This window comes from Neofelis nebulosa, chromosome 2 (genome assembly GCF_028018385.1).
Source record: "Neofelis nebulosa isolate mNeoNeb1 chromosome 2, mNeoNeb1.pri, whole genome shotgun sequence".
Classification (NCBI taxonomy): Eukaryota; Metazoa; Chordata; class Mammalia; order Carnivora; family Felidae; genus Neofelis; species Neofelis nebulosa.
In genome coordinates, this window is record NC_080783.1 from 191,661,116 (window position 1) to 191,688,809 (window position 27,694).

Sequence of the window (27,694 nt, forward strand, 5' to 3'; positions counted from 1 at the left end):
ACCATGTGCTATTGGTCACCCAGACCAACCTGATACAGTGTGGGAGGGAACTACACAAGGGTGTCAACACCAGGAAGTGGAGATAATCAGGGGCCATCCTGGAGGTTGAGTCCCACGTACCATTATACCCATCAGCCTGGTATAACTGGGGACCTCCAAGTTTACCTTAGCCATTTCGCTGCCTCCAAGCAAGACTAGACCCAACTGTACCTCCTTGATTCTCCAGCCTGAAGTTCTCCACCTTCCCAGCCGGCCAGGGATAAGGAGAAATGCGACTCCTCATCCACTTCGTTCCTCACACCTCCCATCCAGCAGATTCCTTGAGGGGTCCTGAGGTCACCTACTTGGGAACGTCATGGAAATTTTGTGTTCTGAGATGTCTCCGTCTCATTGTGAAGTTTTTATAATGTCCATAAGGCCAGAGGTACCAGAGTTGTTTATCCTGGTTGTCGCTGATGGGCCATGTCTAAGGTGAGGGAAAGGGCAGGGTGCAGAGGGGTGGTGGGAGAGCTGGTGGTCCAACATCTCCACCTGCCCAGGCCTTGAGCAAACAGACTGAACTCTCTGGTGCCCTAACTGAATCCTCCACTTTCTGACAGGATGTTGGGCTGGATTTGGGAGCAAAATCCCTACAACATGGAAGAGGTGTGACTGTGCCTTGGAACAATGGGATGGAGAAATCAGGCACATAATTCTATCTCTTCTGTTGTGCCCTCGCTTTTCAACCTGCAAAGCTGAAAGAACTGAGGGCTGAGACCTGAGAACTAACTGTTCTACTTCTTTGCCTTTCTTTCCTTTTCCTTATTGGTGGTCAGTTTTATTTGCCAGTAAGTCATTAAAAAAAAATTTTATGAACAAGTAACTCGAGGAATAAATGACAAATGCACATCATAACAGTAAATATAATAGATTTTCCATGCACTTCATATAAATCAATTAATTTGATCTTCACAATAACCTTATGAAGCTATTATCTTGTTTTACAAAGGAGGAAGCTGAGATTCAGACAGGTAAAGTAACTCACCCGGAGTCCATAGTCAGTAACTCACAGAGCTTGATTTAAACTCAAGTTGTCCGTATCTTAAGTGCTACTCTATACTAACTCTCTCCTGTATATTTTTAAGATGAAACACACACCAGAAAATTTGAGCTTTGGGGGTGCCTGGGTGACTCAGTTAGTTAAATGTCTGACTCTTGATTTCGGATCAGGTCATGACCTCGCGGTTTGTGGGACGGAGCCCCACATCAGGCTCTGTACTGACAGCGTGGAGCCTGCTTGGGATTCTCTCTCTCCCTCTCTCTCTGCCCTCCCCTGCTCGTGCTGTTTCTCTCTCTCAAAAATAAATAAACATTTAAAAATTTTTTTGAGCTTTCATTGTTAGCTTGAGCTATGTCCCCTTGAACCTCAGAGGTCGTACAAATGATATTCTGCCACTTGGGTTACTCCAAGGGGAAAGCTTGAGGACTGGCCTTTAATGGGCACCTGTGTAAGAAGAAGAGCCATCTTTACAGAGATAAAAATACTTGTTCCTTTTGCCCGACTGTTTTGGATCTGGGCAGGGGAAGCATGAGTGAAATATTCTCCTCCACATCTTGCAAGGGTGAAGGCCAAGTGTTAGAGAGGAGAAGGAACTTGTCTGAGGACACACACTAGTATTTGCGGAAAGGACATTTCATGCCAGGCCGTTGCTCTAGATTCAGTGCTATTCCCTTTGAAACACCATGTTTTCACCTGACTTCCTCTGAATCGTCATTCTTTCATTCCTCTGGCAAAGCATCCCCTGGAAGCCCTGCGAAGATCCAAGTGGTTTAAAGCTCACCCCCATGTTAGGACAGTGCAGCCACATCCCAGGAGTGTGAACTTGTCACCTGCTTGCTGGGCTGGGTGACCTTGCAAAGCACGGACCCTCTGCGGCTGCCAGGAGGGTACGTCACTCGTTTGTGCCTTCAAGAGAAGCGGCGGCAAGGACTGTCATTAGCGAACAGTCTCCAGCGGCTGTAACTTCAGATCCACTGTGACTTTCAGGAAGTGGACAGCATGGTCTCCCGGGACTGCCCTCAGTCAGTGACTGGGCACAATGGCGAAACTAGAGTCGGGCTATTTCTGCTGGCTGTGGGACTCCCCTAACGGGGAATCTCTACCCCAGGCCTGACCAAGACCTTGTCAGAGCTGTACTGAAGTGTGAGGCTCTTCCTACCCAGTCCTCCTTCCTGTTCCCTGTCTTTCACAGGTGTCAGGCTCAAAAGGATCTTCCTACTCATCCCTGCTCCCACCCTTTATCCTTACAAGTGGTTTCCCTAATGAGTCTCTTGCACCTCTAATTCACCTTAGGGTATGTCTCCTCAAAGACCTGAACTGACACACCCTCTCGGGGCCCTAGGGCCCACACCCATCTACCCCCAGGATGGCTTGTGCCAGATGGTCTTAAAATTCTCCATCATCACTAACGGTGCAATAGAGTGAGGTTTCTTTGTCGATACCAGGGAGCATGGTGGAATCCAACTCAAACCAATGGGGCCCTGCCTTGACACCATTATCACTTCCCAGCCCTAACCTCCAGGAGGGAGTTAGGGGTGGGAAAAGGGCCTAAGAGCCTTAGACTAGGGTAGGAGCCCTGAATTCTAATCTACTCTTTACTACCAATTTCTCTTCTCTGGGCTTCAGTTTTCCCCATCTCTACAGTGGGATTTTGACTTGGCTGACCTGGGTAGGGGAAGGGAAACAGTGACTGTTTTCTGGGTTTAAGAAATGCTTTGGCAGCTGGTGAGGACTATGCTACTCCCTCTTCCTGTTAAGACCAGACCAGTGGGCATATGTGGGGAGCTCTACCTGGTAGCATCCGGGTGAGGGCCACGCATACAGCCATGTCCTGATTGTGTTCTGACACCCGCATGTCGTGCGTGCTGTGCCTGGGCTCCTGAGAGTGGCCATCAGCCCCAGAAAGGACAGCTTCCTGAAGGCCATAGTCAGGGGAAGTAAACAGACAGCAGTACAGGAAGATCAGGCTACCACAGAGGGCACCAAAGAAGTACAAAGGGGCAGTAGCAGTGCCCAAGGGAGGCCGGACAGGCTTCCTGGAGATGGACTCAAGTGCTGGGTTCTGAAGGCTGAGTGGGAATTTTCCAGATAAAGAGAAAGGCTCTCAAGATGGACAGAATACAGACTCAGAAGTATGAACCTTTATTATATGTCCCAAAACATATGAAAAATGGCAAGAGTGGGGTAGATGTCAGGGAAGCAACGAGAGGGTGAGCCGTGCCTAGAGCATGAAGGGCATCCCCCAAGGGTCAAGATTTTATAGCCTTCATATTACATTTAGGAAGGTAGCTGCTAGTCTTGTTTCTGTTTTACAGATGAGGAAACTGAGGCCCCAGAGATGGCAGGGGGCTCTGAGAGGAATGTACTGAGCAGTGTCGGGACCCAGTCAGGCTTGGGAGCAAGAGGTCAAGTCACCCCTTCTTTTTTGGGTGGACTCTCCCCTGTTTCCACTCTTCACAGCCATCTGACTTCAGGGAGCAAAGTGTCCTCAGTCCACCCCCCCTCTCCACTCCCAGCGTCCTTGTCCTGCTGACATCATGCACACATGGAAGAGAAATTCGCAGAGATTCCAGAGGCCAGAGTGTGGGAACCAGGACAGATGCCGCTGGCGCTGCCCCAGGGCTGAGACTCCTCTGGAGCCTCAGGCGCTGCCCAGGGGGCTCTGGAATGTGTCTGAGGCCTCTGGCTTCCTCCACTGCGGGCCACCCCCCAGGGTCTGGAAAAGCAAGGGAGGCTCTGATCACCCAGGCCGCCATTCTGGTCCTTGGCAGTCTCGGGGAGGGGGAGGCGGGGGGCAGGGGTAGTGCTGCCTACACACAGGGGCAGGGAGGATACAGGCACCAGGACAGCTAAACCAGCCCAGCCAGTCTGCCCTCAGGGACCCCCAAGCTGGGACCACTGGATCCCTGTAGATGGAGCATGGACTCTGCAGCCCAGGGACAGAGAAGGGGTCCAAACCAATACTGTCCACCACCTTCCCTGGAGAAGGAGATCAGGACTCTGTGTGTGTGTGTGTGTGTGTGTGTGTGGTGTAGATGGATGAACAGACACAGACAGATGGTCCCACCCCCACCCCCGCTTGGCCCCAGGGGTAGCTGCGCACTGCCTGTTCCGCACATGTGGCTCTCAGCAGCTGCACATTCCGTCAGCGACCAGCTGTGGCAGCAGCTGTGGAGGTGGGGAGTGAGCACTGATAGGTCCCAGGGGAGCAGGGGAGGAGGCCAAGGGGAGGACAGGAAGGGCCTGGGACGAGCAGGGGTCAGGGAGGGGGTGAGGCAAAGAGGCTCAGATGGTTCTCAGGATGGAACAGCAAGCAGGAAAGTGCTGATGGGGGTGCTTGACATCTGGGCTGGGAGCCCTGTGGAAGTGGTCCTTGGCACAGAGAGCCTGGGGGAGGCCCTGGGCAGGCCCGGCACACCATCCCTCTAGGTCTTGGCACATTGGCGGACCAACACGAGTATAAGGAAAAAGACTCCAGGCAGTTGGATATATGGGTCCAAAGCTCTGAAAAAAATGTCTGCATTAGAGATATAAATTTGGGAACCAAATTTGGCTTAAAGGAGGTAAAGCCATGAAAGCAGATGAAGCTCCCAGAGAGAAAATGTATGGAGACAAAGGCTTATCCCAAATGCTAACATTTCCAAGTTTTCACCCTAAACACCAGGTATTTTATGCATCTTACCTCATTTTATCCTCACAACAAGCCTAAGGCGTGGGCAGCTGTGTTTTACAGATAAGAAAACCAAGGCACAGGAAGGCCTCTAATATCCAGGCTCACCTGCTCCCTCACCGTGAGGCCCTCCAGATGTTTCTGCTCCTCTGTGGGTCTCAGTGTCCCCAGACACAAGTGGAGGGGTGAGGGAAGACTGAGTGGCACCCAGGTGCTCCAGCCCTCCCTCCTTGGCATCTCCCCCCAGACCCTGGCTCCGGGTTGTGCCCACTGTGACTCTACTGTTTCCCAAGAGGCCAGGTACCACCTCCTCCACAGAGAAGGTAGAGGACTCCAGGAGTCCCCCAGCTGACCTCCCCATCACTCCCACTCCGCCAATACTTACCAAACACCTACTAAGTGCCAGACATTGCTAGGCACAGGGGAACTGACCGTGAGCAAACCTGACCTGCGTCCTGCCCTTGTGTCCCAGAGACTGACGAAAATTACTGCACCGCTGGGCACCTATGTGGCTCAGTTGGTTAAGCGTCCAACCCTCGGTTTCGGCTCAGGTCATGACCTCACGGTTTGGGAGTTTGAGCCCCACGTCGAACTTGAGATTCGCTCTCTCCCTCTCTCCCTGCCCCTCCCCCCTCAAAGTAAATAAAAAAACTTAAAAAGAAATTTCCGCACAACTACTAACTCCCAACCGCTGCCCTGAGCATCTCTGCACCAGCCATCCACCCCCCAGATACCGCTACCACCCAACAGTCAGAGGCTCGGTGCCAGACCCAGCAGAGGTCTCATGCAACCTAACTCTCTGGAGCTCTGGCCATGTCCATTCAGGAATCTGAATACCAGCCCCAAGAGGAGACGGGAGTGACCTAGGCTGGGGGCCGGACATTGGAGAAGTATCACGAGAGCTGATACCTGCCTCTGGAAATCTCCCGGCTTACTCAGCTCTGGGGTAGGGAGGACAGGGTAAGTGGGGAGAGCAGAGGTCCCGCCTCGGCCTCTCTCCCTTTGCACTGAGGCTCCCCGGGGCTCACCCTTCTGCTTATTCCTGACTCCCCTCCATCAGCAAGCAAATTCCTCCTGAGGCCCTGCTGGGCTCTCTCACCGACCTGCCTCTTCTTCAAAACTGCTTTTGCATCCCACAGACACTTCCCAATCCACGGATCTGGCCACTGCCTTGACCCACCCATTCATGCCAGGGCCTCTGTGACCTCGTGACTGCACATCTTCCTCTTTGAGTCCCTGGACTGGTGACCCAGAGCTTGTTCTTGGTCTTCTCTGGCTTTGGCCCCTGGCACTCCATTCTTTTCTGATTTTCCTCCTTCTTCCCAGTTTCCCTTCCCAGACTTCCCAGCGTTCCCAGAGTTCCCTGCTGCCCCCCAGGGTTCTATCCCAGGTCTCCTCCCTCTTGCTCTGCACTAGCTGCCCTGGGTATCTCCTGTACCCCCATGGTTTCCAGTCTACCAGTCTCCAGTCTACTCCAGGCCAGGCCTCTTTCCAGGTTCTCCTACCAGTATTCCATGGATCTCACAAACAGTATGGCCACACTGAACTTCTCACCTTCTCCTGTGTTCCCATTGGTGCCTGTCACCTTTACTCACTCAGTCACCCAGACAACGATCCAGCATCACTTGGATTTGTTCCTTCTTCTTCCACCTTGAAACCAGTCCCTACTGCCTGGCCTGATGCGGGAGTCTCCTGCTTGGTTTCCCCCACTCTGATGCAGGATGCAGTGGTTACCAGCTGGTGCCAGCCTGCCTGGGTAAGATCCCAGCTCGACCGCTTACTGGCTGTGTGATCTCGGGGAAGTTATTTAACTTCCCTATGTCTCAAAAAAGCGGGATTATAATAGAGACTCGCAGTAACCTCTAAGACTGTTGTGAGGTGTAAACGAGTTCATAGATGTCAAAATACTTGGGACGATGCTTGGAATAGGGTAAATGCAATAGAATTGTGTTATCAACATCATCATTACTTCATTTATTTCTTTTATAACTATTTTAGAATGCCCACTATGAGCTGGGCACTTTCCTAGGTATTAAGGGACATAGTCATGAACAACAAAAATGATCCCCACCCCCGGGAACTCCATTGTCAAGCTGGAAGCCTTTTCATAAAAGTCCTTGCTACTGGATCCATACTCTACTCTTTCCCATCTTAAAACAAAACAAAAGCAAAAGCAAACAAACCCTGGATTCTACATCACCCTCCAGCTATTGTCCTAGCTTACTCTGCCGTCACAGACAAGCTTCTCAAATGAGTTTATTCTGCCATCCAGTATTTATTTATTGTACATCTACTGCATGCCAGACACTGTGCTGGGTGCTGGAGAGTCAGCAGTGAACGAAAGGGACAAATCTCTACCCTCAATGAGTTTATCTTCTGGTTGGGGACACGGACAATTAACAAATATATCAGGGCAGCATAGCATGTGACTCTTGATCTTGGGGTTGTGAGTTCAAGCCCTACACTGGGTATAGAGATCACTTAAACAAATATATCAACATACATAATATAATGGCAGCAACATTAATAGATGCTGCAAAATAAGATGAAGTGAGGGAGGGGACACAGAGTGACTAGGGGATTGGTGGCTATTTTAAATAGGAGGTCAGGAGGATCCTCTGTGAGGATGTCATGTTTGAGTAAAGTCCTGAACAAAGCGAGGTAATCTAAGAAGATCTGGAGGAAGAGGGTTCCAGGTAGAGGGAACAACAAACGTAAAGCCATGTGGTAGCCCCAAATCTGAAATCTTGGTGGAGCATCAAGAAGGTTCTAGTAGCTGAGTGAGCAAGGCAAGGGCAGGGGCCAGAGCTTAGGATGACCAACATATCTGCATGCCTTGGGCTGTCCCGGCATAGTTATTACTATTGCCTCCTTTCACTCTCAAGGGTGCCCTAGGTTTAGATGCTAAATTATACAGTCACCCTATGTAGAGGCCATGGTAAGCAGTTGGCATTTGTTCTGAATGTGATGGCAAACCTATGGATGGTTCTCAGCAGGGAGTGACGTGACTTGACTGACATTTTAAAGGATCATGACCAAGTACTTGAAACACTCTTTTGGCTGCTGTAACACTCCCCTTGGCTCTCCTCCACCTCCTTGGCTGTTCCTTCCCAGTCTCCTTTGGCAGCTCTTTCTCTTCCACTCAAAGCCCAAATGTTGGACTTTCCTCAGACCAGTGGTCTCAGCCAGCAGTGGTTTCTCCTCTAGGGGACATTTTGTACTATCTAGGGACATTTTTAAGTGGTGTAGGTACTACTGGCATTTAGTGAGTAGAGGCCAGAGATGCTACTAAACATCCTGCGATGCACAGAACAAACCCCCCCCCCCAATAGTTTTCCAATGCCAAACGTGCCAAGGTCAAGTAACCCTGCACTAGATTAGCACTGCCCGATAGAAGTATAATGAGAGTTGCATATACAACATTTTTTCTAGTAGCCAATTTAAAAAAAAGAAAAAGAAAAGAAGCGAAGTTAATTTTACAATTTTATTTAATCCAATATATATAATATCATTTTAACATGTGAGTCAATATTAAAGATATCAATGAGATTTTTTTTTTTTTTTTAATTCTCAACTTAGTTCACATACAGTGTAGTCTTGGCTTCAGGAGTAGAACCCTGAAGTGATTCTCCCTTAAGTATGACACCCGGTGCTCATCCTGAAAAGTGCCCTCCTTAATGCCTCCTTAACCCACTCCCATCAACCCTCAGTTTGTTCTCTGTATTTAATTTTTTTTAATGTTTTTATTTATTTTTGAGAGAGACAGAGACAGAGACAGAGACAGAGACAGAGACAGAGCATGAGCGGGGGAGGGGGCAGAAAGAGAGGGAAACACAGAATCCGAAGCAGGCTCCAGGCTCCGAGCTGTCAGCACAGAGCCCGACGCGGGGCTTGAACCCACAGACCAGACCGTGAGATCATGACCTGAACTGAAGTCAGTTGGACGCTTAACCGACTGAGCCACCCAGGCACCCCTGTTCTCTGCATTTAAGAGTCTTTTATGGTTTGCCTCCCTCTCTAAAGAGATCAATGGGATTTCTTTCCTTCTTTCCCTTCTACCTTCCTTCCTTTCTTTTCTCTCTCTCTTTCAATTCTGGTGTGTGCTTCACACTTACTACACATAGTCATTTAGACCAGCCACATTGCAAGTGCTTAGTAGCCACATGTGTCTCGTGGCTATTATATTGATAGCATAACTCTAGACTCAGTACCAGAATACAGAGCCTGATGCTTAAGAGCTATACAAGGGAATAAAGCCTAATGGTTTGGTTCTGGAACCCAATTCTCTTGTTGAATTCCAGTCCTTCCATTTACTTCCCGTCCTCTCAGTGTTTCTCATTTGTAAAGTGGGGATGATAATAATATTACTACTTTATAGAGCTGTCCAGAATGAAATGAGTTAGTACTTACAAAACAGTTTCAGGTGTTGTAAGTAGCTCCCTGTCAACTGTTTCGCTCTATCTCCACCCACACTTTCTCTCTGGGTAATCCGTCCACTCCTGTAGCTTTTATGTGCCACCTATTACATGATGACTTCCAGATTTAAGTATCCAGCTTAGACCTCTTTTCTGAGCTCCAGACCCCCTCTTTAACTGTGCATCCCATTTTGAGGGCCTGGGGCATCTCCCATGAACATGCCCTCAACAGAGCCCTTGACCTTCCCCTGTAAATCTGCTCCACTGCCAGGCCTTGCAATCTGAGTCATTTCACAGGGCAGCTATCTGGTGGCATCTTTGATTTCTGCCTTTCCAGGGAATGCATAGTGGTGCATGGATTGTGCAACTTCTGTGTCGGTTGAGATTTCCACCCCACTAGTATATGTCCACAGAAGGCATGTGAGTGCTTGAGGGCACCTGGAATAAGAGACCAGAGGTGTGGCTGGGGTGACCACCAGGGCCTCCTAAAGAAGAGGAAACACAGGCTGCAGGTGCAAACTGCTCCTGCTACCCGTGTATCAGAGTGTGTATGCGTTTGTGTACTTGGCCACGTGGTTGTGTCTGTGAACGCGTGTGGAAGGGGGCACAGGAATGTTATTTCACACTACCCTAACCAAGTGTCCCCAAGCAGGTTTTGCTGTGGGGGTGAAAGCACAGTTATTCTCAGATGAACAATCCTATTCTCCCAAGTGAAGGGGTGGCTTCCTCTGTGTCCTTGTGGACAGGTCAAGGGGAGAGACCTCTGGTGTCTGACCCACCACATCAAGACCTTCCCATCTCCTCCTCCCTGCTCTTGAGGAGACCCAGGAAGGGAGGCTGGAGAGTACCTCCCCACCCCCCTTTTTGAGGCCCTGCCACAGCTTGGAGAATGAGCCTTCTCCTGGCACTCTTGGCCTCCCAGGCCAGTAACGCCTCTGGTGAACTGGAAACTGATTCCCAAGGACACCCACGACCCCCACCATCCAGTCTGGTTCTCTTGGCCTGAGCTGTTCTGCTCGGGTGGCGCAGGCACAACCTCAGCCATTCTAGGCGGGGATGACAGCCTCTTCTCATGTTAGAGCCTTTCCTCCCCCGTCCAGCACACACATTCCACTTGCTTTGTATCCCTATGGGAAAAGCTGCTGGGAGATTGTTGTCAAAGATCAGGCCACAGACACCCCCACCAACCTCACCAAACCCGAAGTGTCTGCCTCCTCCAGAACGCCAGGAGGCAGGAGCCGGTGGGCTCGACGCTTGCAAAAACTGGGGCAGTCCCGCAGCGCCCGCAGCGCCCCGCTCAGACCAGGGACAGACGGGGACCCCTGGCTTCCCGGGGAGGGCGGGGGGCTCCAAGGGCACCTGCCCAAGGCCACCCAGCGCGCGGCGGCCAGGACTGCGGAACAGAGCCGGACCTCCCAGCCGTCGGAGGGGGCGGTGACCGCCCGGGGCCTTCCCACGGCTCGGCCTGCGCGTCACCGCGGGGGCGAGGGGGCGCGGGGGCGCCAGGGGTTGCGGCGCAGGAGAGGGCCCTGGGAAAGGGCGGCGGGGTTGGGCGGGGCTGGGCGGGGCTGAGGCGGGGTCTGGGCGGGGCCTGGGCGGGGCCCGACTTTCCGGCCGGTAGCCCGCACCGCCGCGCAGAGACCTGGAGCCAGCGCTGGCCATGAAGCGGCCCAGGGAACCCAGCGGCTCTGACAGCGAGTCCGACGGACCCATCGACGTGGGCCGCGAGGGCGAGCTGAGGTGAGGGCCGGGATGGGGATACTGGGAGTGCCTGGACGGGTTCAGCGGGCCCAGGACTCGTCTTCCTTATGGCCCCGGGAGATGCAGGTGTGGGCGACTGCCCGCAGGTGTGTGTGGGGTAGGGGTGAGGGTGGGAGGCGGGGACACTTGTGCAGCGTGGGCCGTGACACGCACGAGTGCCTGGATCTTCTGCGCTCTGGGCCATTCAGGGCTGAGGGTGTCGGGATGGAAGTGGAGTTCAGCTCCGGGATGCCGTGCCCAGTTGGTGATCCTCCTTGCGTGGAAGTGCCAGGCTGAGGCTCTTGGAGGAGATTTCCCTGAAGATCTTAGGAAACCTTCATAGACTATTGGTATCACACACCCTGGTCCAGAATCTGCCTGAGTAGGCAGAATAGCCGTACTTTTTCAATTCTACCCTAGCTTGGGTGCACTTTTCATGCAGTACACAAAACGCTTCCAGGGGGAAGGGAAACCTCCCCTCCCTTGAGCAAATTGGACTTTGGAATTAAGGCTTTGGTACTGAAGAAAATAATAGCTGACTTGTCAGTGCGAGGGCGGAGACTCCAATTCCAACACTCTTTCTACTGCACACCCTGCTGCCAATGTATTTCAGCTCTAAATATTCTGACTTGCTTCAGACTTGTAGAACAAATTGCACTTGTACAGTTCTGCTACTTCTCCCAGTTCTGTGAACAATCTAAGCTTCAGTTTCCTCGTCAGTAAAATGGTTATAAACAATATAACCGATCTCAGGTTTATTGGGAAAATCAATAAGATAGTGTATGTCATGAGCTTAGCACAGGGCTTAGCACATAGCAAGTATTTAATTCATGTCAGGCACCCAACATGTGATACCCAGAGCCCTGAAAGAGAGGCAGGGACTGAGTGGGAGTCTGTGGGCCTGGGTCCCAGCCCCAAATTTGCTACCAACTCACCACGTGAACTTGGGCCATTATTTTTTCTTTCTGAGCCTGTTTCCTCATCAAAAAAATAAAGGAGGACATGGAGTGGGAAAGAGAGAGGGCTATCTGATCTCTCCTGGCTCATCCAAACCTGACTCTCTAGAATAGATTTGAAAGGGGGACTCAGGGGGGCACCTGGGTGGCTCAGTCAGTTAAGTGTCCTACTCTTGATTTCGGCTCAGGTCATGATCTCAGCGTCCTGAGATTGAGCCCCCAGTTGGGTTCCGCACTGGGCGGAGTCTGCTTGAGATTCACTCTCTGCCTCTCCCTCTCCCTCTCCCCCTCTCCCCCCTCCCTCCCTCCCCCTCTCCCTCTCCCTCTCCCCATCTCCCTCCCTCCCCTTCCCCCTCTCCCTCCCTCCCTCTCTCCCTCCCTCCCCCCTCCCCCTCACCCCCTCTCCCTCTTCCCCTCTCCCTCTCTCCCTCTCCCTCCCCCCCCCACTGGCACTCCAGCATGCTAAGAAAGAAAGAAAGAAAGAAAGAAAGAAAGAAAGAAAGAAAGAAAGAAAGATTCAGCTCCTTCTTAGGGATGTTTTTGAGGGCATTTCATAATTTCAATGACTCCAGTTTTCTGAGACCAGGATATCCTACCTCAATCACAAATCCTTGTAAAAGGCCATCAGCTTCCAAGTATTTATAGCTTATAACAGGAGGTAAGGCAATAGATAACCCCCTTGCATCCTGTACATTAATTAGGTTTTGGGGTATATGATATAATTTCCTATGCAACTTATTAGCTTTCTTAAATTGTTTAGCAGAAACTGCTATTTAGAGAAGCAATTCTCTGAGTCCAGGCCTGCTAGCAGCAGGGAAGGGCCCAGCCCCATGTGCTGCTGGTGGAAGGGGGTTCTCAAATTCAATGTCATTGGGTCTTCATGAATCAGAAGGATGAAATCGATGCCAGATAGCCAGCTCTGTCTTCTAAGAATTTGCAGCCTGGCCAGTGACCTGCCAGGTCACACAAAGACCATGGATAGGATAGAAGACAGAAGGAGAGACAGACTGTGGGCTGTGAGAGCACCCAAGCAGGGAGGGGTCACTTACAACCAGAGGCATCAGGGAGGGCTTCTTGAAGGTGGTGGCATTTGGGCAATGGCATAAAGGATCAGTGGGTAGATTTTTCCTATACAGCATTTTGTCCTTTTAGCCAGAGCCCATTTTTAGACACTGTCTAGATTCTTAGAGGAGCAGACCCCCTCAGAGCAGAGAAAGCAGTTGGACATCTGGCAGAGGCTGACTTATAGACCCCTCTTTGTAGCACTCACCAAAGGGCCCTCCCCCCAGCAGACATCAATGCTTCAATTCAGGGAGTGTTGAACGATGCCTGCTGTGGCCCAGACCCTGGGCTGGGCATGGGGGACCCAGATGTATCCTGCTAAGCCTCTGCCCTCGGGGAACTCTCAGAGAAGAAGAGCTTCATGTACAAAGAAAGTCAGATAAACAGTGGCAAGGGCCACAGGACTGGGGCAGCCAGCTTCCCTGGGGTCAGAGGCAGGGCGCAAATCCCCCCCCCCCCCCCCAGAGATGTGAGAATAAGGAGCAGGGTGTATTCTGTTGTCCCTGTGGGCATCTGCCTAGTGATGGCATCTTGCCCCATATAAGAAAATCACTCCTATCTAAACCCAGCCTCCTGACACATGAGAGTATAGCCTCTCTCCCCCCACCCTCTCTGTGAACATTCAGTGAGCACCTGTCCTATGGCAGGCACTGGGTCAAGGTCTGTGGGTCTTTCCTACATGATTTAGGGCACATGGTGGCCTTTGAAGTTAGATAGACCTGAGTTTGATTCTCACCACCATTAACTTGGGCATTTCTGAACCTCCATTTTCTCCCTTACAACACTGGTATGCTAATACCTACCTCACAGGGTGAGCCTTTGATGAGATAATGTATCTAAAGGGCACAGCTCCCTGATTTGGCCCAAGGTAGCTTCTGGCAAGGCTGCTCTCGAAGGGGTCGCCATTTAGTTGGAGGATGCCATGTTCAAGAGGCAGAATGGTCTAATGAAAAGACTAGAAGTCTGAAGACTTACTAGGCACAATTCTGAATTCTTTGTGTCTCTGTCACTCCATCTATCAAATGATTATTTTTCCTAAAGTGAAATAGCCCCAATACTACTTAATTCACGAGGCTGTTGTGCAATACCTGAGACAAGTGAATGTGGAAGTACTGTCTAGAACAAGGAGTACTGGCTGCGTGACACACGTGAGGGAGTGACACACATGTGGGGGGTGACAATACTGGATTAAAAGCCAATAGACTGGGCTCCAGTTCTGGAATTTCCTCTAATTTGCTGTGTGGCCTGGAACAGACCCTTCCCCTCTCAGAGTTTCCTTATTTTACAAGGGGGCTCAGCACTTCCTGAAATCCCTTCATTGGGGGACATTGTGACCCTGCCTTTCTTTGGCTGATGCAAAATGAGTGGGGTCACCTGCAAGGGTTCCACGGGGGGAGTTCCCAAGGGGGAAACTGAGAATGGGTGTTGAGGGCAGTCAGGACTGGCAGCCAGACCACCTTGAAATCTGCCCGCCCCCCAAGAGACCTCCCCAGAAATCAGGCTAGGGACCACTCGAGGCCCATGGAGCAGATCTTGGTGGTCAGCATATCTTCTCTGGGTCTGTGAAAATCTGCCTTGTCTTCAGACTTGCAGACAAGAAACTCTCACGCCTCCCCCCAATGTCAGGGCCAGATCACAGCCTGGAAGTGAGCTCTGGTTGAGCTCTTGGGAGCTTTAAGGATAAGGGGACTGGAGGGCTATTCAGACAGACAGGAAATAGGAATCAAGAGGGAAAACAATGCTGAATTTGGAGCCAGAAGACATGGATTCCCATGCTGGCTTTGCTCCTTAGCAGCTGCATAGGCTGGGCAAGCTGCCTTAGGTCTCCAAGGCTCAGCATCCTCATCTGTAAAATGGGGCTTTTGTTAGGCTTGAAGGAGGGAAAGATATGTAGTAATGCCAAGACAACTGGGAAGTGAAGTTTGGCTGTGAGATATGGGAGTCAGGGAAGAGGGATAATACTGCAGAGAACAAGTGACCGAGTGAGTGGAAAAAGAGATAGCAAAGCCACCATGCCCCGAAAGGGGTGCGTCAGCCTCTGACAGATGGTCCCTGAGGAGGGATCAGGCTGAGGGGCAGTGACGTGCGCAGTGCTAACCCAATACCCCTGGAGACTCCTTATCCAGCCTAGGGGGGACAAAGGCCATGTTTTAGTATCCCTTGACTCTTGGGGCTTGTCCTGAGTGTAGCTTTGTAAACAAGGTGCCCTCCAGACCTCAGGATCTGGCTATCGGAGCCCTGGACCCAGCTTGCTGGGCCATCCTTCCCAGGAGCTTCATAGGCCTCTTACCGGCCCTTCTCATCCAGATGTCTGGATGAAGATATCCTTTTCCAGACGTAGCTGGACAAAGCCAGGGACACAGCAGTGGGATTTGATCAATGTTGATGTGGACTCTCCTGCAACCTTCTTTCTTTGAGCAGCTGACGAAGATGATCTAACCTCTCATGCCAGGAGGGTAGTCACTTGGGCTGGCACCTTCCTCATGAGCCACACAGGTGCCCATTCCACAAAGGCCTAGCAGGTAGCTTTTATGCTGTCACTTCTCTGTTCCCCAGTGATGCCAAGGACAAGGGCAAGAGGAGGGAGCTCAACCATGAGCTCTGCCCTGTTCCAAGCACTGTTGGGCACTGGGGCTACAATAGTGAATGAGCCAGACATGGTTCGTAACCTCAGGGAGCTTATGCACTTGGTGGAGAGATTGACATTAATCAAATAATCATATAAACAAAAAACAACAAATGAGCAATACATGCTGTGAATGCAGGATGCTAGGAGAGGGTAGAGCAGGGGCTATCTAGTGGGAGGGAAGATGTCAAGAAGGCTCCCCCAGGAAGATGACATTTGAGTTGAGATCTGAACAGTGGGAGAAGGTACTAGGCAAAGGGGCTTGGGCTTGGAGGTGGGGAGACAGCGTGCACTAGAGAATTTTAGGCTAGGGAACAGTGTGTGTAACCACAGGAACAAGTTAGGGTATCCGCAGGCTAGAGCACACAGAACAAAAGAGAGTTGAGTCTAGGAGGTGACAGGAGCCAGCTGGTCCACCTGAAAAACAGTGGTCTTGATCCTAAAAGCATTGAGAAGGCCCTGAGGAGGGTTTTTTTTTTTTTTAATGTTTATTTATTTTTGAGAGAGAGAGATTGAGAGAGAAAGACACAAAGCACAAGTGGGGGAGGGGTAGAGAGAGGGAGACACGGAATCCAAAGGAGGCTCCAGGCTCTGAGCTGTCAGCACAGAGCCCAATGCAGGGTTTGAACCCATCAACTGTGAGATCATGACCTGAGCTGAAGTCGGACACTTGACTGACTGTGCCCCTTTTAATATATATATATATATATATATTTTTTTTAATGTGCCCTTTTTAATATATATATACATATATATGTATATATATATTTAATGTTAATGTTTATTTATTTTTGAGAGCCTGAGGAGTTTTAAGAGAGTGACAAGATCAGATGTACATTTAAATGAGCACTGTGCCTGTTTGTAGGGTCTTGCAGCCATCCAGGTGAGAGATGATAGAGGTTTGATCCTCAGAGCAGTGGTGGAGATAAGGAGGAGAGAGGTGAGATGTGTCTTAGACACAGAATGGGCACGTTTGGATGAGCGGGTGAGGACAGAAGAAGAATCAAAAGTGGTAAGGGACACCTGAGTGGCTCAGTCGGTTGAGCGGCTAAGCCTCCGACTTCAACTCCGGTCATGATCTCCCAGTTCAAGCCCTGCGTCAGGCTCTGTGCTGACAAGCTCAGAGCCTGGAGCCTGCTTTGGATTCTGGGTATCCCTCTCTCTCTGCCCTTCCTCAGCTCGTGCTCTGTCTCTCAAAAATAAATAAAAATATTAAAAAAAAATTTTTTTTAAAGTGGTAGCCAGGTAGCCTTGTAGACCCGGGAGATGGGGTGCCTTCGCTGAGATGGGGGCCCAGGGGAGACAGCAGAGGGGGAGAGGGAGGACGAGGCAAGCTCATGGGTGCCTGTTCATGTGGGTGGCATTTTGCATTCTGAAATGGCAGGGGAGTCACCTCGTCTAAAGTTATTTGTTGATAGGGCATCTCACACTCTCCGCCTCCCCGGCCACTCCGGGAGCTGAGTGTCTGGAGCGCTGGGACCTGGCCGACTGCGCATCTAGGCCAGCGCGGGACTTGAATGGGGCCTCCAGGGTGTTGGCCAAATGAATGGTCCACAGTGTAACTCTACGAATCCCCTCCATTCCAGAAGAACCTCTAAACAGGAAACCGTTAGGGGGGCGAGCAGTTGGGCTGCAGAAGATTTTGGTCAGTCTGGGCAGGAAAGACCCCCCGGGGCTGAGCCTCTTCCGGGTGACGGGGACTCCCGGGTGCGAGCAAACATCCATCCTGTGCCAGACCTGCGAAGCGAGGCCCGACGCGATGCGGGCCCGGGGCCTTCGGGGCATCCCAAGAGTCCGAGGGGGCCTGTGACCCAGATGCCCCCTCCCCCTCGCCCGGGCCGCGCTGCGTGGGAGGAGGCGGCAGCTGCCGGCGGGGCGGAGGGCGGCCGGCGGGCGCGCCCGGCCCGTGGGAAGCGGCGGCATCTGCTCTTTCCACGCTCTTCCCAGCGGCTCTCTCTGAAACCCAACCCGCCGGCCCTGCCCCGCCGCCGCCGCCCGCGCCCTCGCCCGCCCGGGATCGGGTTGCAGGAGCCCCGAGGCCGGCTGCGGTTCCCCGACGCCCGCGGCGAGGGGCAGGGGGCGAGGCCGAGGGGGGTCGGGCCGAGAGCCCAGCCCCCCCCCCCTCGCCCCCCGCGGCCCCAGCCAACGCGCGACCCTAGTGCAGGAAACCGAGCGCAGGGGGGACTTGGCCGGGGGGAGCAATGGGCCCCCACCCACGCCTGCCCTGCGCCACTTCCCGGCCTGGGAGCCCTGAGCCGCCTGGGAGACCACGGCTGCCTGGGAGGGGGCTCTGCCCGCCCACATCCCCGCCTCCTCCAAGGTCAGCCCAGGCCAGGGAGATGGTCCCTGAGCTCTGAAAAATCAGCCTTTCTCTTCTTCGTCTGCAGCCAGATGGCCAGGCCGCTGTCCACCCCGAGCCCTTCGCAGATGCAAGCTAGGAAGAAACGCAGAGGGGTGAGTGTCTGTCTCCACGGAGTCGCCCGGCAAATTTTTGCCCTGGGTCTCCAGGGGCCCAGCCCAGAGAACCCTGGTCGGAAATATCACCCAGACTGCCTGAGTGCAAATTCTGGCTCTGCCAGTGGCTAGCGGAGTGGCCTTGGGCAAGCCACTCAACCTCTCGGTGCCTCATTTCTTCAACTGTGTCACTGAAAAAATGACAGTGCCTACCTCAAAGGGCTGTTTTGACGACTGAGTTAATATAATGCACCCAGAACCACACCTGACACACAATTAGGCTTTATTATTTATTCCAGCCTTCTGTCTCTACTCTCTGAGCCCAGAATTTTCATTTCCTCTCTGTGTGCCAAGGGGTAGGGCAGGGGGATAGAGAAGGAAGCTCCCCGGCTTGCTATTGGCCGTCTTATCCCGGCACCCCCTTCTCTCCCAGGATGCGGCTATGCTTCTGCCCTGGGAGTCCCAAGACCTGGAATGTGGCAGAGACCAGCCCTGCCACTCACTTAGGCAAACCACTTCCTTCCAGCCCTCATCTTTATCTGTAAAATGGGGGTCATAATGTCTGCCCCGCTGTCAGCATTCTGCTACCAGTCTGGTGAGGTGAGAATGAGTGTGAATGGAAGGTCTTCTGGACTGGAAGCAAAGCCTCTTCATGACCCAGCAACTGAGGAGGTGACCTCGACCTGCAGGAACCTCCAGGAACTGCTCCCACGCGGGGGCTGGTGTCCCTGTTCTGACTGGTCGGTACCCTGATGTACAGTGGTTAAGCATTTTGAATAGCACCCCAACAGACCAAGACAAGAGATCTGAGTTCTACTCCCAGCTTTGCACTTCCTTCTTATGTGACCTTAGGCAAGTCACTGCTCCTCTCCGAGCCTCAGTTTCCTCCTACATAAAGTAAGACTAGACTTCTCTCCTTCACAATATTTTAAATATGAGTCAGTGGCCATCAAAGCACGTTGGAAACTGGTGAAGTGGCTGCAAGTAAATTCTTGTCGTTGTTTTTTAGATTATAGAGAAACGGCGCCGGGACCGCATCAACAGCAGCCTTTCTGAACTGCGACGCTTGGTCCCCACTGCCTTTGAGAAACAGGTGTGTGACATTCCCGATTGTGCTAGAGGAAGTACCATGCAGGCGGCAGATAAGGTCCGTTTTTCATGGCATGTCTTACTGATTGGTGGCAGCTGCCTGAGGTGCTGGGGTTTTGTGTACTGATATCTGTCACTGGCCAGGGATAAGGGGAATGGAAATTTGTATTTACTGTGGCATCTCAGATGTTGTGGCTCTGTGTCCATCACCCCATGATCCCAAAGGGTAGGGATTATTGTGCCTATGGCACGGGTAAGGAAATTGAAGCACAGAGAGGTAAAGTAACTCGCACTAGATCACACAGCTAAGTAAATAGCAGAACGGAATGAGAACACCAAACTATGTTTGGTTCTAAAGCCCCCTAGCCCTCTGTGCTACTGACAGTCCCAGAGCCATTTGAAAGTGGAACAGGCTACCCGGGGAGCGAGCCCCCTGCCGTTGCACCTGTGGAAGAGGAAGACTACAGTGGAAGCCAGACAGTTAAACCAATCAGACTGCCTGGAAGATTCTCTACCCTGTGCTCCAAGGCATGGTCGTGGGTCATGTGCCTTTCTTCCTGAGAAGAAGTCAGTCATTCCACAGACGTTCACTCAAACTTTCACAGGCCCAGCTAGACCTAGACCTGGTACCTGCCCTCAAGAACTTACGTGGAGAGTCTGACACTCAGGTTTCACTTGGGAGATCAGGTGATGCTGGACGCTTAGGAATCATTGCTCAAGAGAGAATAGAGGAGGAGCAAGCGCTGTGGGGCTAAGATGATCTCGGGCGTGGTGGGTGTGGAGTTGATTCCCAGGAAAGCTGGTCTAGAAGGCAGATGGGCACGCAGGAGTGGCATTCCGGTGACGGTGCACTAAGTCATGGAGGTCACATACGAGACCTCCCAGGGAAAGTGTGTCTAGCGAGCAAGAGCCAGGTGGAAGAAGAAGCAAGAACATGGGGTGTCGTGGAAGTCAAGGGAAGGGAGGACGTTGCAGGAGGGACGCTCAACGGTGCAGCGGGCGGGCAGATGAAAATGAGACCTGAAGAGAATCTATTCGGCTGGGCGCCTTGGCCAAAGCAGAAGCCGAAAGGCTGGCAGTGGTGGAGTGGGAGGATGACCTTGAGCTGGTGAGGTTGCTGACGCTGCCTGGAAGTGAGAGAGAGGTCAGCTGGAAGCCTTCACACTTCTGTCCTCTGCGCACACAGGGCTCCTCCAAGCTGGAGAAGGCCGAGGTCCTGCAGATGACAGTGGATCACTTGAAAATGCTCCACGCCACTGGTGGGACAGGTACTGATGCTTTTCTCTCCCATGAGTCATTCAAGCAACAAATATGTGGGGGCGAGGCCCTGGGGATCCACTGGTGAGCAAAGCAGATGGGGTCCCTGCCCTCATGGAGCTCACAGTCTATGGTGGGGCTAAAGCAGGTCCAGGTGGAGCAGCCACAAATCCTGTCTCTTTTCTTTCAGTATCGCCCTCTCCACTGTCAGTGTCCCCATGTGTCCCAACCTTGTTCTCAACTCCACTCCTTCCGGCCTTAGCCCTTGGAGGAGCTCTTCTACACAGACTGTCCCTCTGGCTTCCCCACCCTTAGCCCCCACCCTCCTTAAGCATTAGCCTGAATGAACTCATTCTCACTGGGATCCCAGTTGAACCCCTGGGTGGGGCCTGCCTGAGATTTTTAGCCACAGATGTTCACTGGGGTGCCTTCTGGGCTAGTGCTGGGGTAATAGTGTGTCCTCAGCAGTGCTGGGATCGTATGTCATGCTCACAGTTCAAGATCAGTCGTGGGATTGTGGTAGCATACAATTGTAATTCATTCCGTTACTTTGAGCTGGTGCATTACGTGAAGTCATGGAACTGTGGCTTTCAAAAGACTAAGCCTCACTGTATATTTTGGTGATTTCACAACCGAGAAAGCTGGAAAGCTCCACAGACCTTGACACAAGAACCTAAGTCCTAAAACCTTAACTTGCTACCTTTGGGGGGGACAGTTGCATTTTAATTGACCCAGCCTGGTGCTTCTCAAGCTTCAGTGAACTGTGCAGGATCATCTAGGGGCAGGCAGCCCTGGGGCACACCCCGGAGATTCTGAGCCAGGAGGTCTGGCCTGGAGGTTAGGAATTTGCAAGTTTAGCAAGCATGCCTGATGACCCTGATGCAGGTGGTCGCTTTGAGAACTTCTGCCAAAGGAAGGCATGGCCAACAGTAAAAACTTCTGATTCCGGTCAACCAGTGGCGGAGATACTTCAAACTACATTTATGGTTCCCCGATTAAAAGAAAAACAGTGACTAATATTTGGGGCAGCATTTTGTAGTTTCAAAATGCTTTCACCATTGTTATCTCATTCGATTCCTATAAGAATCTCGAGGCTGGGGGTTGTCGCCATCACCATTTTCTGGCTAAGGGCTAATGGGAAGACAGAGATGTGGCTTAGAGCACTGCCTCTGGGTTAGAATCCTGAATTGAGTTGATTCGAATCCCATGAATTGCGAGGTTGGCTCTATGACTTGCCAGCTCTATTACGTTGGACAAATGATTTAGCTTCTCTATTCCTCAGTTTTCTCATCTCTGAAATGGGAGTAATGACAGGGTTTTTCTAAGGATTAAATCAGATAATGCAAATTAAGTACTCAATAAGAACTCAGAAAATGTTAGTTGAAAAAGAACAGCAAACACAGAAACTGAAGGGTTTTGCTCAAAGTCGCATAGTTAAGTATGCAACAAGGTCTTGCCGCCAAGGAGGCCTGACTCCAAACATCGTCTCCCCTAGAGCTGTCCCTCTGTGGGGGCCTCAGCCATGAACCAGGGACCAGATATTTGCTGCCATAGTCATGAGGCCAGTGCTCACAGAGGCTATTCTGTCTTTGCACAGAAGGTGGTTGATGGTGGGGCAGGTATAAAGGCAGTGAGAATTAAATACCTCTGTGGGCAGTCCACCTGGTCAGACCTCACTGAAACCAGCCAAAGAGAGGGTCCCAGCCTGATGGCAGCAGCTGAGGACCAGAGCAGGTCCTGCTTTCCTGACAGCCCTTCAGGCTAGGGGACAGACTCAAATGCCCACAGGGGCCAAGCCAGTAATATGCCCTCGACCCTTGAACAACACAGGTTTGAGTAGCACAGGTCCTCTTCTATGCAGAGTGTTCGCAGTAAATGTGTTAGAAATTTTTTTAGAGATTTGCAACAGTTTGAAAAACAATTGCAGATGCACCACATAGCCTAGAAATATTGAGAAAACGTAAGAAAAAGTTAGGTATGTCATGAATGCGTGAAATAAATGTAGATGCTGGTCTGTTTTATCATTCACTACCGTAAAATAGACACGCATCTATTATTGACATTACAACTTGTCAAAACTTCCTCATACAAATACTTACAGACTGCACATGGTGCCATTTGCAGCGGAGAGAAATATAAATGTGAAGATGCATTATAATCTTAATTGCATAAAAGTCGCTGTAGTTTATACATACCGTGCTACTGTGATAATTTCCTAGCTACCTTCTGTTGCTCTTGCGGTGAGCTCAAGTGTTGCGAGTATCTGCTTAAGACTCCATGTGACACTAATCATCTCCGCGTGAGCAGTTCGTCTCTCCAGTAAATTGCTATCACGGTAAAAAGTTATCTCTGGCGGTTCTCACTCTAGGTAGTTTCTGGGGAGTCAAAAGTTTGCTCAGGTTTTCGACTGCACTGGGGGCGGATCAGTGCCCGTAACCCCATGTCGTTCAAGGGTCAGGTGTAAATGATGAATTTGTTGACTGTTTCTGTGCACCGTTGCATTTAATTTCACCGTCACAACCCTGTGCGGCAAGTATCACTATATGCCCATTTTGCGGCCAAGGAAATTGAGGCTTAGAAAGATTAAGAGGCTTGTCCACAGTCAGGCAGCTAGTCAAGTGGAGAAGTTGAGGTCCAAAGACCTCAGGCTTCACTGTGACATCATGCTGCCTTCTCTGAGGAGTCCCCAAGCTCTGACCGCTGCCGCCGCCACCTCCCAACATCCGCCCCCACCAGCAGGCAGGGGTGTTCTACACCTCTACGTGCGCAGGCCTGTCACACCTGGCAAAGCGTCCACTTAAACGACAGTACCTTGGTCACAAAGTTTCTTCTCTGCATTAATCATGAATTTCGATGAAAACAATACTCCACATTTTATCCTGCTTCATAGTTCAGTGAACTCACTTGGTCCTCACAACACACCCCAGATACCCCAGGAAGGGGTGATTATTCCCACTTTACAGATGTGGAGACCAGGGCTCAGAGAGGTGAGGTGACATGCCCAGGGTCACACAGACCTGACCCCAGGATCAGCACTTGTCCCCCGCCTGGCATGCCCTCATCACGCCTCACTTTGCAGGATTCTTTGATGCCCGAGCCCTGGCAGTTGATTTCCGGAGCATCGGTTTTCGCGAGTGCCTCACCGAGGTCATCAGGTACCTGGGGGTGCTGGAAGGGCCGAGCAGCCGTGCAGACCCTGTCCGGATTCGTCTTCTCTCACACCTCAACAGCTACGCAGCTGAGATGGAGCCTTCTCCCACGCCCGCTGGCCCCCTGGCCTTCCCTGCCTGGCCCTGGTCCTTCTTCCATAGCTGTCCAGGGCTGTCAGCCCCCAGCAGCCAGCTCACCGTCCTGGGAAGAGTGCCCGGTCCCATCCTCCCCAGCGCCTCCTCTCTGGTCTACCCCATCCCCGCCCTCCGAACCACTCCCGTGCGCAGAGCCGCTGGTACTGTCCTGCCAGCCCGGAGGCATGTGCTGCCCAGTCGAGGGGCATCTTCTACCCGGAGGGCCCGCCCCCTGGAGAGGCCCGCTGCCCCCCTCCCCGTGGCCCCCAACATCAGGGCTGCCAGGAGCAGCCACATGGCACCCCTCGTGCGATCTTCTTCCCCCGTGCTCCCTGGCATCCTGGGGTCCCCTGCTTATGTGGGTGTTCCCGCCCCCAGGCCTTCTTCCCCAGGGGCTGCTGGGAGGCCAGCAGGAGCTGTGCTCTGCCACTCCTGGGTCTCGGAAATCACTGAAATCGGGGCTTTCTGAGCCAGCTTCTCCCCGGGAGTGAGGAGGGTTCTTTTTCCAGGAGCTCTAAAAACAGTGCTATCGTCTGCCCTGCTTCCTGGCCTGGCTCATCTATCTATGAAGGCATCTTCCTCACCCATCAGAGGTGCCCCTTCCTCCTCTGGCCCATCTCCCCTCCTCACTGCCTGTCCCAGCTTGTCCACCCAGCTCTCTTGGAGCTGTTGTGATCTCAGAGGCCTCGTCTCATTTCTTACCTGGACAGATAAGTCGTGGGAGGGCCCCCACTAGCTTTGCCCAGGCTCTTACCTGCCCACCAGGCACACAAGGGGCAGCAGGCATGAATCTAAGGTCTGGGAACAAAGCTTTCACCTAAAGGCACAATGGCCTCGGGCAGATTGCTTGCCTAGAGAGATCAGACCCCCAGCCAGAGCAGTGACTGACTGGTGCAGCCTTCCCAGGCCCCCAGGGCCAGAACGTAGTGTCTACCTTGCTTCCTGAGACAGTAACTGAGCAGGGGCCACAAAGTTGTCTCCGGAGAACCCCTGTCTGCCCCTGCCCACCCCACTGCAGTGAACCACAGGACAGCTGCCCTGTGCACCACGGCCAAGGCCTGGGGATTAGGGGCCCAGCAGGGCCTGCTCGGGCCGTCTTCCCCCCTGCAGACACCTACCCTCCAGCTGACCCACACTTCCCTGCACAGAGCTGGGAGATTTCTGAGCAACAGTAAGACTCCAAAACAGGGCGTTCTCACCAGCAGGCCTGGGACAGCGTTCCCAGACAAGAGCCAGGATTGAGTAAAGAGAACCCAGCTCCCGGCCTCTCGCGCCGTCACCATCCTCCAGATGTGTGGTCCCCGTTGGGTGCACAGTGTGGAAGGTCATGTTCCCATGTGATGGCGCCCAGAGAGGAACCCTCTTGGGATTCCACACCAGACGTTTGTGCTGCCTGGTTTGTATCCGGCTCACAGAGCCCAGACTGTGGGGACAGCCAAGGGCCGTCAGGCTGGACAAAAATAACTGCAAGGAGGGGTGAGAGGAGGGACAGTCAGAGGCGGCTCGGCCCTTCAAGGTCACACGGTGGGTCAAGGGCCTGAGATCCTGTTCACCCAGGATTCCGCGCAGCTGGCTCTGCTCAGAGGCCATTTCATTACCCAGCTCCGCCTGGGCCTAAGAGAGGGAACAAATGGCCTGGTGACCATTCCTGGTGGAACAGCAGAGACTGGACAAGATTGGGGCAGACCCAGGACTGACATTCAGCTGGACCAGTACTGCCAGACCAGTTGTAAAAAATGTAGAACCACTTCTGTGCTTGTTGGCAAGTATTCACATCCCCTGAGTGCCTCTAAGTGGCCCCCTGCCCCAGGTAGCTTTGGGTGGCTTTTCCCCCAGGACCCCATGCTGGTTAATGCCTGGTAGACCCAAGACTATGGGGTCCTCCAGCTGGCAATTCCTTGGTGCTTATTTGCACTTGTTATTAAATAGTTCCTTCAAATGTCACCCCTGGCAAGATTCTTTCACCCCCACCCTTTGATGGAACTACCCTCCCCAGAGACTAAATTGAGGAGGTCCTTGGGCTCAGAAATAGAGTTTGCTAAAACCCTGGGGGAGAGGGCCCTTTCAGAGAAGTAGAGCAGAGGGCAGAGATCATTTAAATGACCCAGAAATCTCTTTTAAAAAAGGCAAATTCCTCAAGAAGGCATGAAGAGCTGAAGTGTTCTTTCAGTCCTCAGGGTTAGGTCCATCAGATCTCTGTCCTCCTGGATACATCTGAGATGTGTAGCAGTGGGGAGAGAGGGTGTCGTTTTAAGGAGGGGGTCACTGGCCTAGAGTGCTCCTGAGGGAGACGACAGGGAGGGCAGGGTGGTCAGCAGGCTCCCAGGAGCGGGGAGAGGGGGACAGAAGGCAGAGCCCGACTTGTCCTTTCTCACAGAGGACGGGAGGGGCTGCTTCTGCTCCGAGACTCCCTTCTTCCCTTCCTCGTCTCCCTGGCTATCCCAGCTGGTGGCTCACTGCTCCCCTGACACCATGTCAGTGCCACAATCCTGCAGTTTGACAACTTGATAGCCCGAGAATATGGAAAGCCCATTTCCATGTTTCCAGTCCCCAACTCTAGGAGAGTCTGTTGACACCATCGAATGAGATGGAAATGGCCCAGAACTTCCAGCATCTGAGTTGACCTTGGGTTCATTCTCCCCCAAGAGATGGTGGGGGGGATTGGTGACTATGTATTTGTTTCCGGGGTTGAGGACTTACATCTTTTGTTTCTATCCCCAACCCTTTCTGGTGTCCCCAACTCCTACCCCATTGCTGGGGCTGTTGCAGGCATCCAATAAAGTTGTTTTAGTTCTCCTAAAAACCTCAGAAAGATTCTACTTCTTAATATCTCTGGAGTCAATACTCTTCTCTCTGAACCTACAGCTATCACCCTGGTGTGGCCACTTCACCTGCCCCCAGATCACTGCCCTCCACAAGGTCACCTTGCTTCTCTCTTGCTTTGTCACTCTGTTCTCAAGGCAACCAGAAAGAGCTTTAAACATGCAAATCATATCATACCAACTCTGGTATAAAACCCTTACTCGATTACCCTATTATTCCAAAGATAAAATCCAAGCTCTTCCTCTTCTGGGCCCAACCTGATTTCCAGCCAGTTCTGATCTTGTTTGCTGTGTCCCTGCCACCCTGGCTTTCCTTCCTTTTCTCAACATTTCAACCTATTCCCACCTCCAGGACTTTGCATATGCTGTTTCCTTGCCTAGAATGCTCTTCCCCTACCTTTGTCATGGCTGAGCTCTTTACACCCTCAAGCCTTGGCTTTAACCCACCTCCTCAGAGAAGGCTTCCCTGACTGCTTGAATAGTTAGTTCATCTATCTCAAAGTCCCTTATTCTTATTCTTCTCCTTCATGGGGCACTTGCCATTACACATCATGTGTGTTTACTTCTTGGTTGACCGTCTCCCCTGGCAGCATGTAAGCTCTGTGAGGCCAGAGACCATGTGTGCTTTGCTTTCTACCCTGTATCTGGTGCCACGCACAGTACCTGGCTCTAATTTGGTGTTCAATAAATATTTGTTGAATAAATAAACTGGGGAGGTGAGGAATCTTCCAGACTCAAGCTGCTGGATGGTACAGGCCCCTGTAGGGGTGAACTCCCAGCTGGCTGACTTTGTGGGGAGGCTGGAGAGCAAAGTGAGAGACGGGGCCAAGGTACTGGAAGTTCTGGCAAATGGGGAGGAGGCTCTGGCCAAAGAAAAGTGCACTCGCTCTGGAGCGCACACTGACAGCTGAGAACAGGCAGGCGTCCCTGCCAGCAGGTATTGGTCTCCACTCTTGCCCTGATGGATTTGGCTTGCAGTAATTCTAACAAGCATTTGCAGAGGTCTGCTCTGTGCCAGATCAGGCATGGTGGAGCCAGAGGTGATGGGGACACTGTCACCCTGAGGGTGTGTGCCCTCCTTCTAATGACAGTTTGGTGAGGTGAGAGTGGAGTCAGGCCTGTTGAGAAGGCTGAGGGGACACAGAGGGGCTGTCTGCCTCTGCCTAGGGTGGCCACGGGGGAGGGGACAGCTACCAGAGGAGGCATTCTACCAGCACAGGGAACCTATGTGCAAAGGCCTGGAGACGTCACCAGGTGCCCTGCAAGTTGGTTCTAAGTTG

General features: G+C 52.1%; 1 protein-coding gene and 1 long non-coding RNA gene across 2 annotated transcripts; one reads left to right on the plus strand and one right to left on the minus strand.

The window, feature by feature from the left end:
• Positions 1–10,733: 10,733 nt before the first annotated feature.
• On the plus strand, positions 10,734–27,122 carry HEYL (hes related family bHLH transcription factor with YRPW motif like). The gene is made up of 5 exons (XM_058717929.1): positions 10,734–10,864; positions 17,896–17,962; positions 18,972–19,055; positions 20,238–20,319; positions 23,388–27,122. Exons 1-5 carry the CDS (start codon positions 10,785–10,787, stop codon positions 24,059–24,061), a joined length of 987 nt encoding a protein of 328 aa, XP_058573912.1. The 5' UTR covers positions 10,734–10,784; the 3' UTR covers positions 24,062–27,122.
• On the minus strand, positions 18,229–24,900 carry LOC131504962 (uncharacterized). Its single transcript, XR_009258214.1, has 2 exons — positions 24,792–24,900; positions 18,229–20,267 (listed from the first exon to the last, which is right to left on the minus strand). It is a non-coding gene; the product is annotated as an uncharacterized LOC131504962 (long non-coding RNA).
• Positions 27,123–27,694: the final 572 nt, after the last annotated feature.

Excerpts from the sequence above, each read along its gene's own strand:
- HEYL (XM_058717929.1), top strand. The coding sequence starts at position 10,785 with ATGAAGCGGCCCAGGGAACCCAGCGGCTCTGACAGCGAGTCCGACGGA. Across the intron at positions 10,865-17,895 it reads GGCCGCGAGGGCGAGCTGAG|CCAGATGGCCAGGCCGCTGT; the intron begins GTGAGGGCCGGG and ends CTTCGTCTGCAG. Across the intron at positions 19,056-20,237 it reads CCACTGCCTTTGAGAAACAG|GGCTCCTCCAAGCTGGAGAA; the intron begins GTGTGTGACATT and ends CTGCGCACACAG.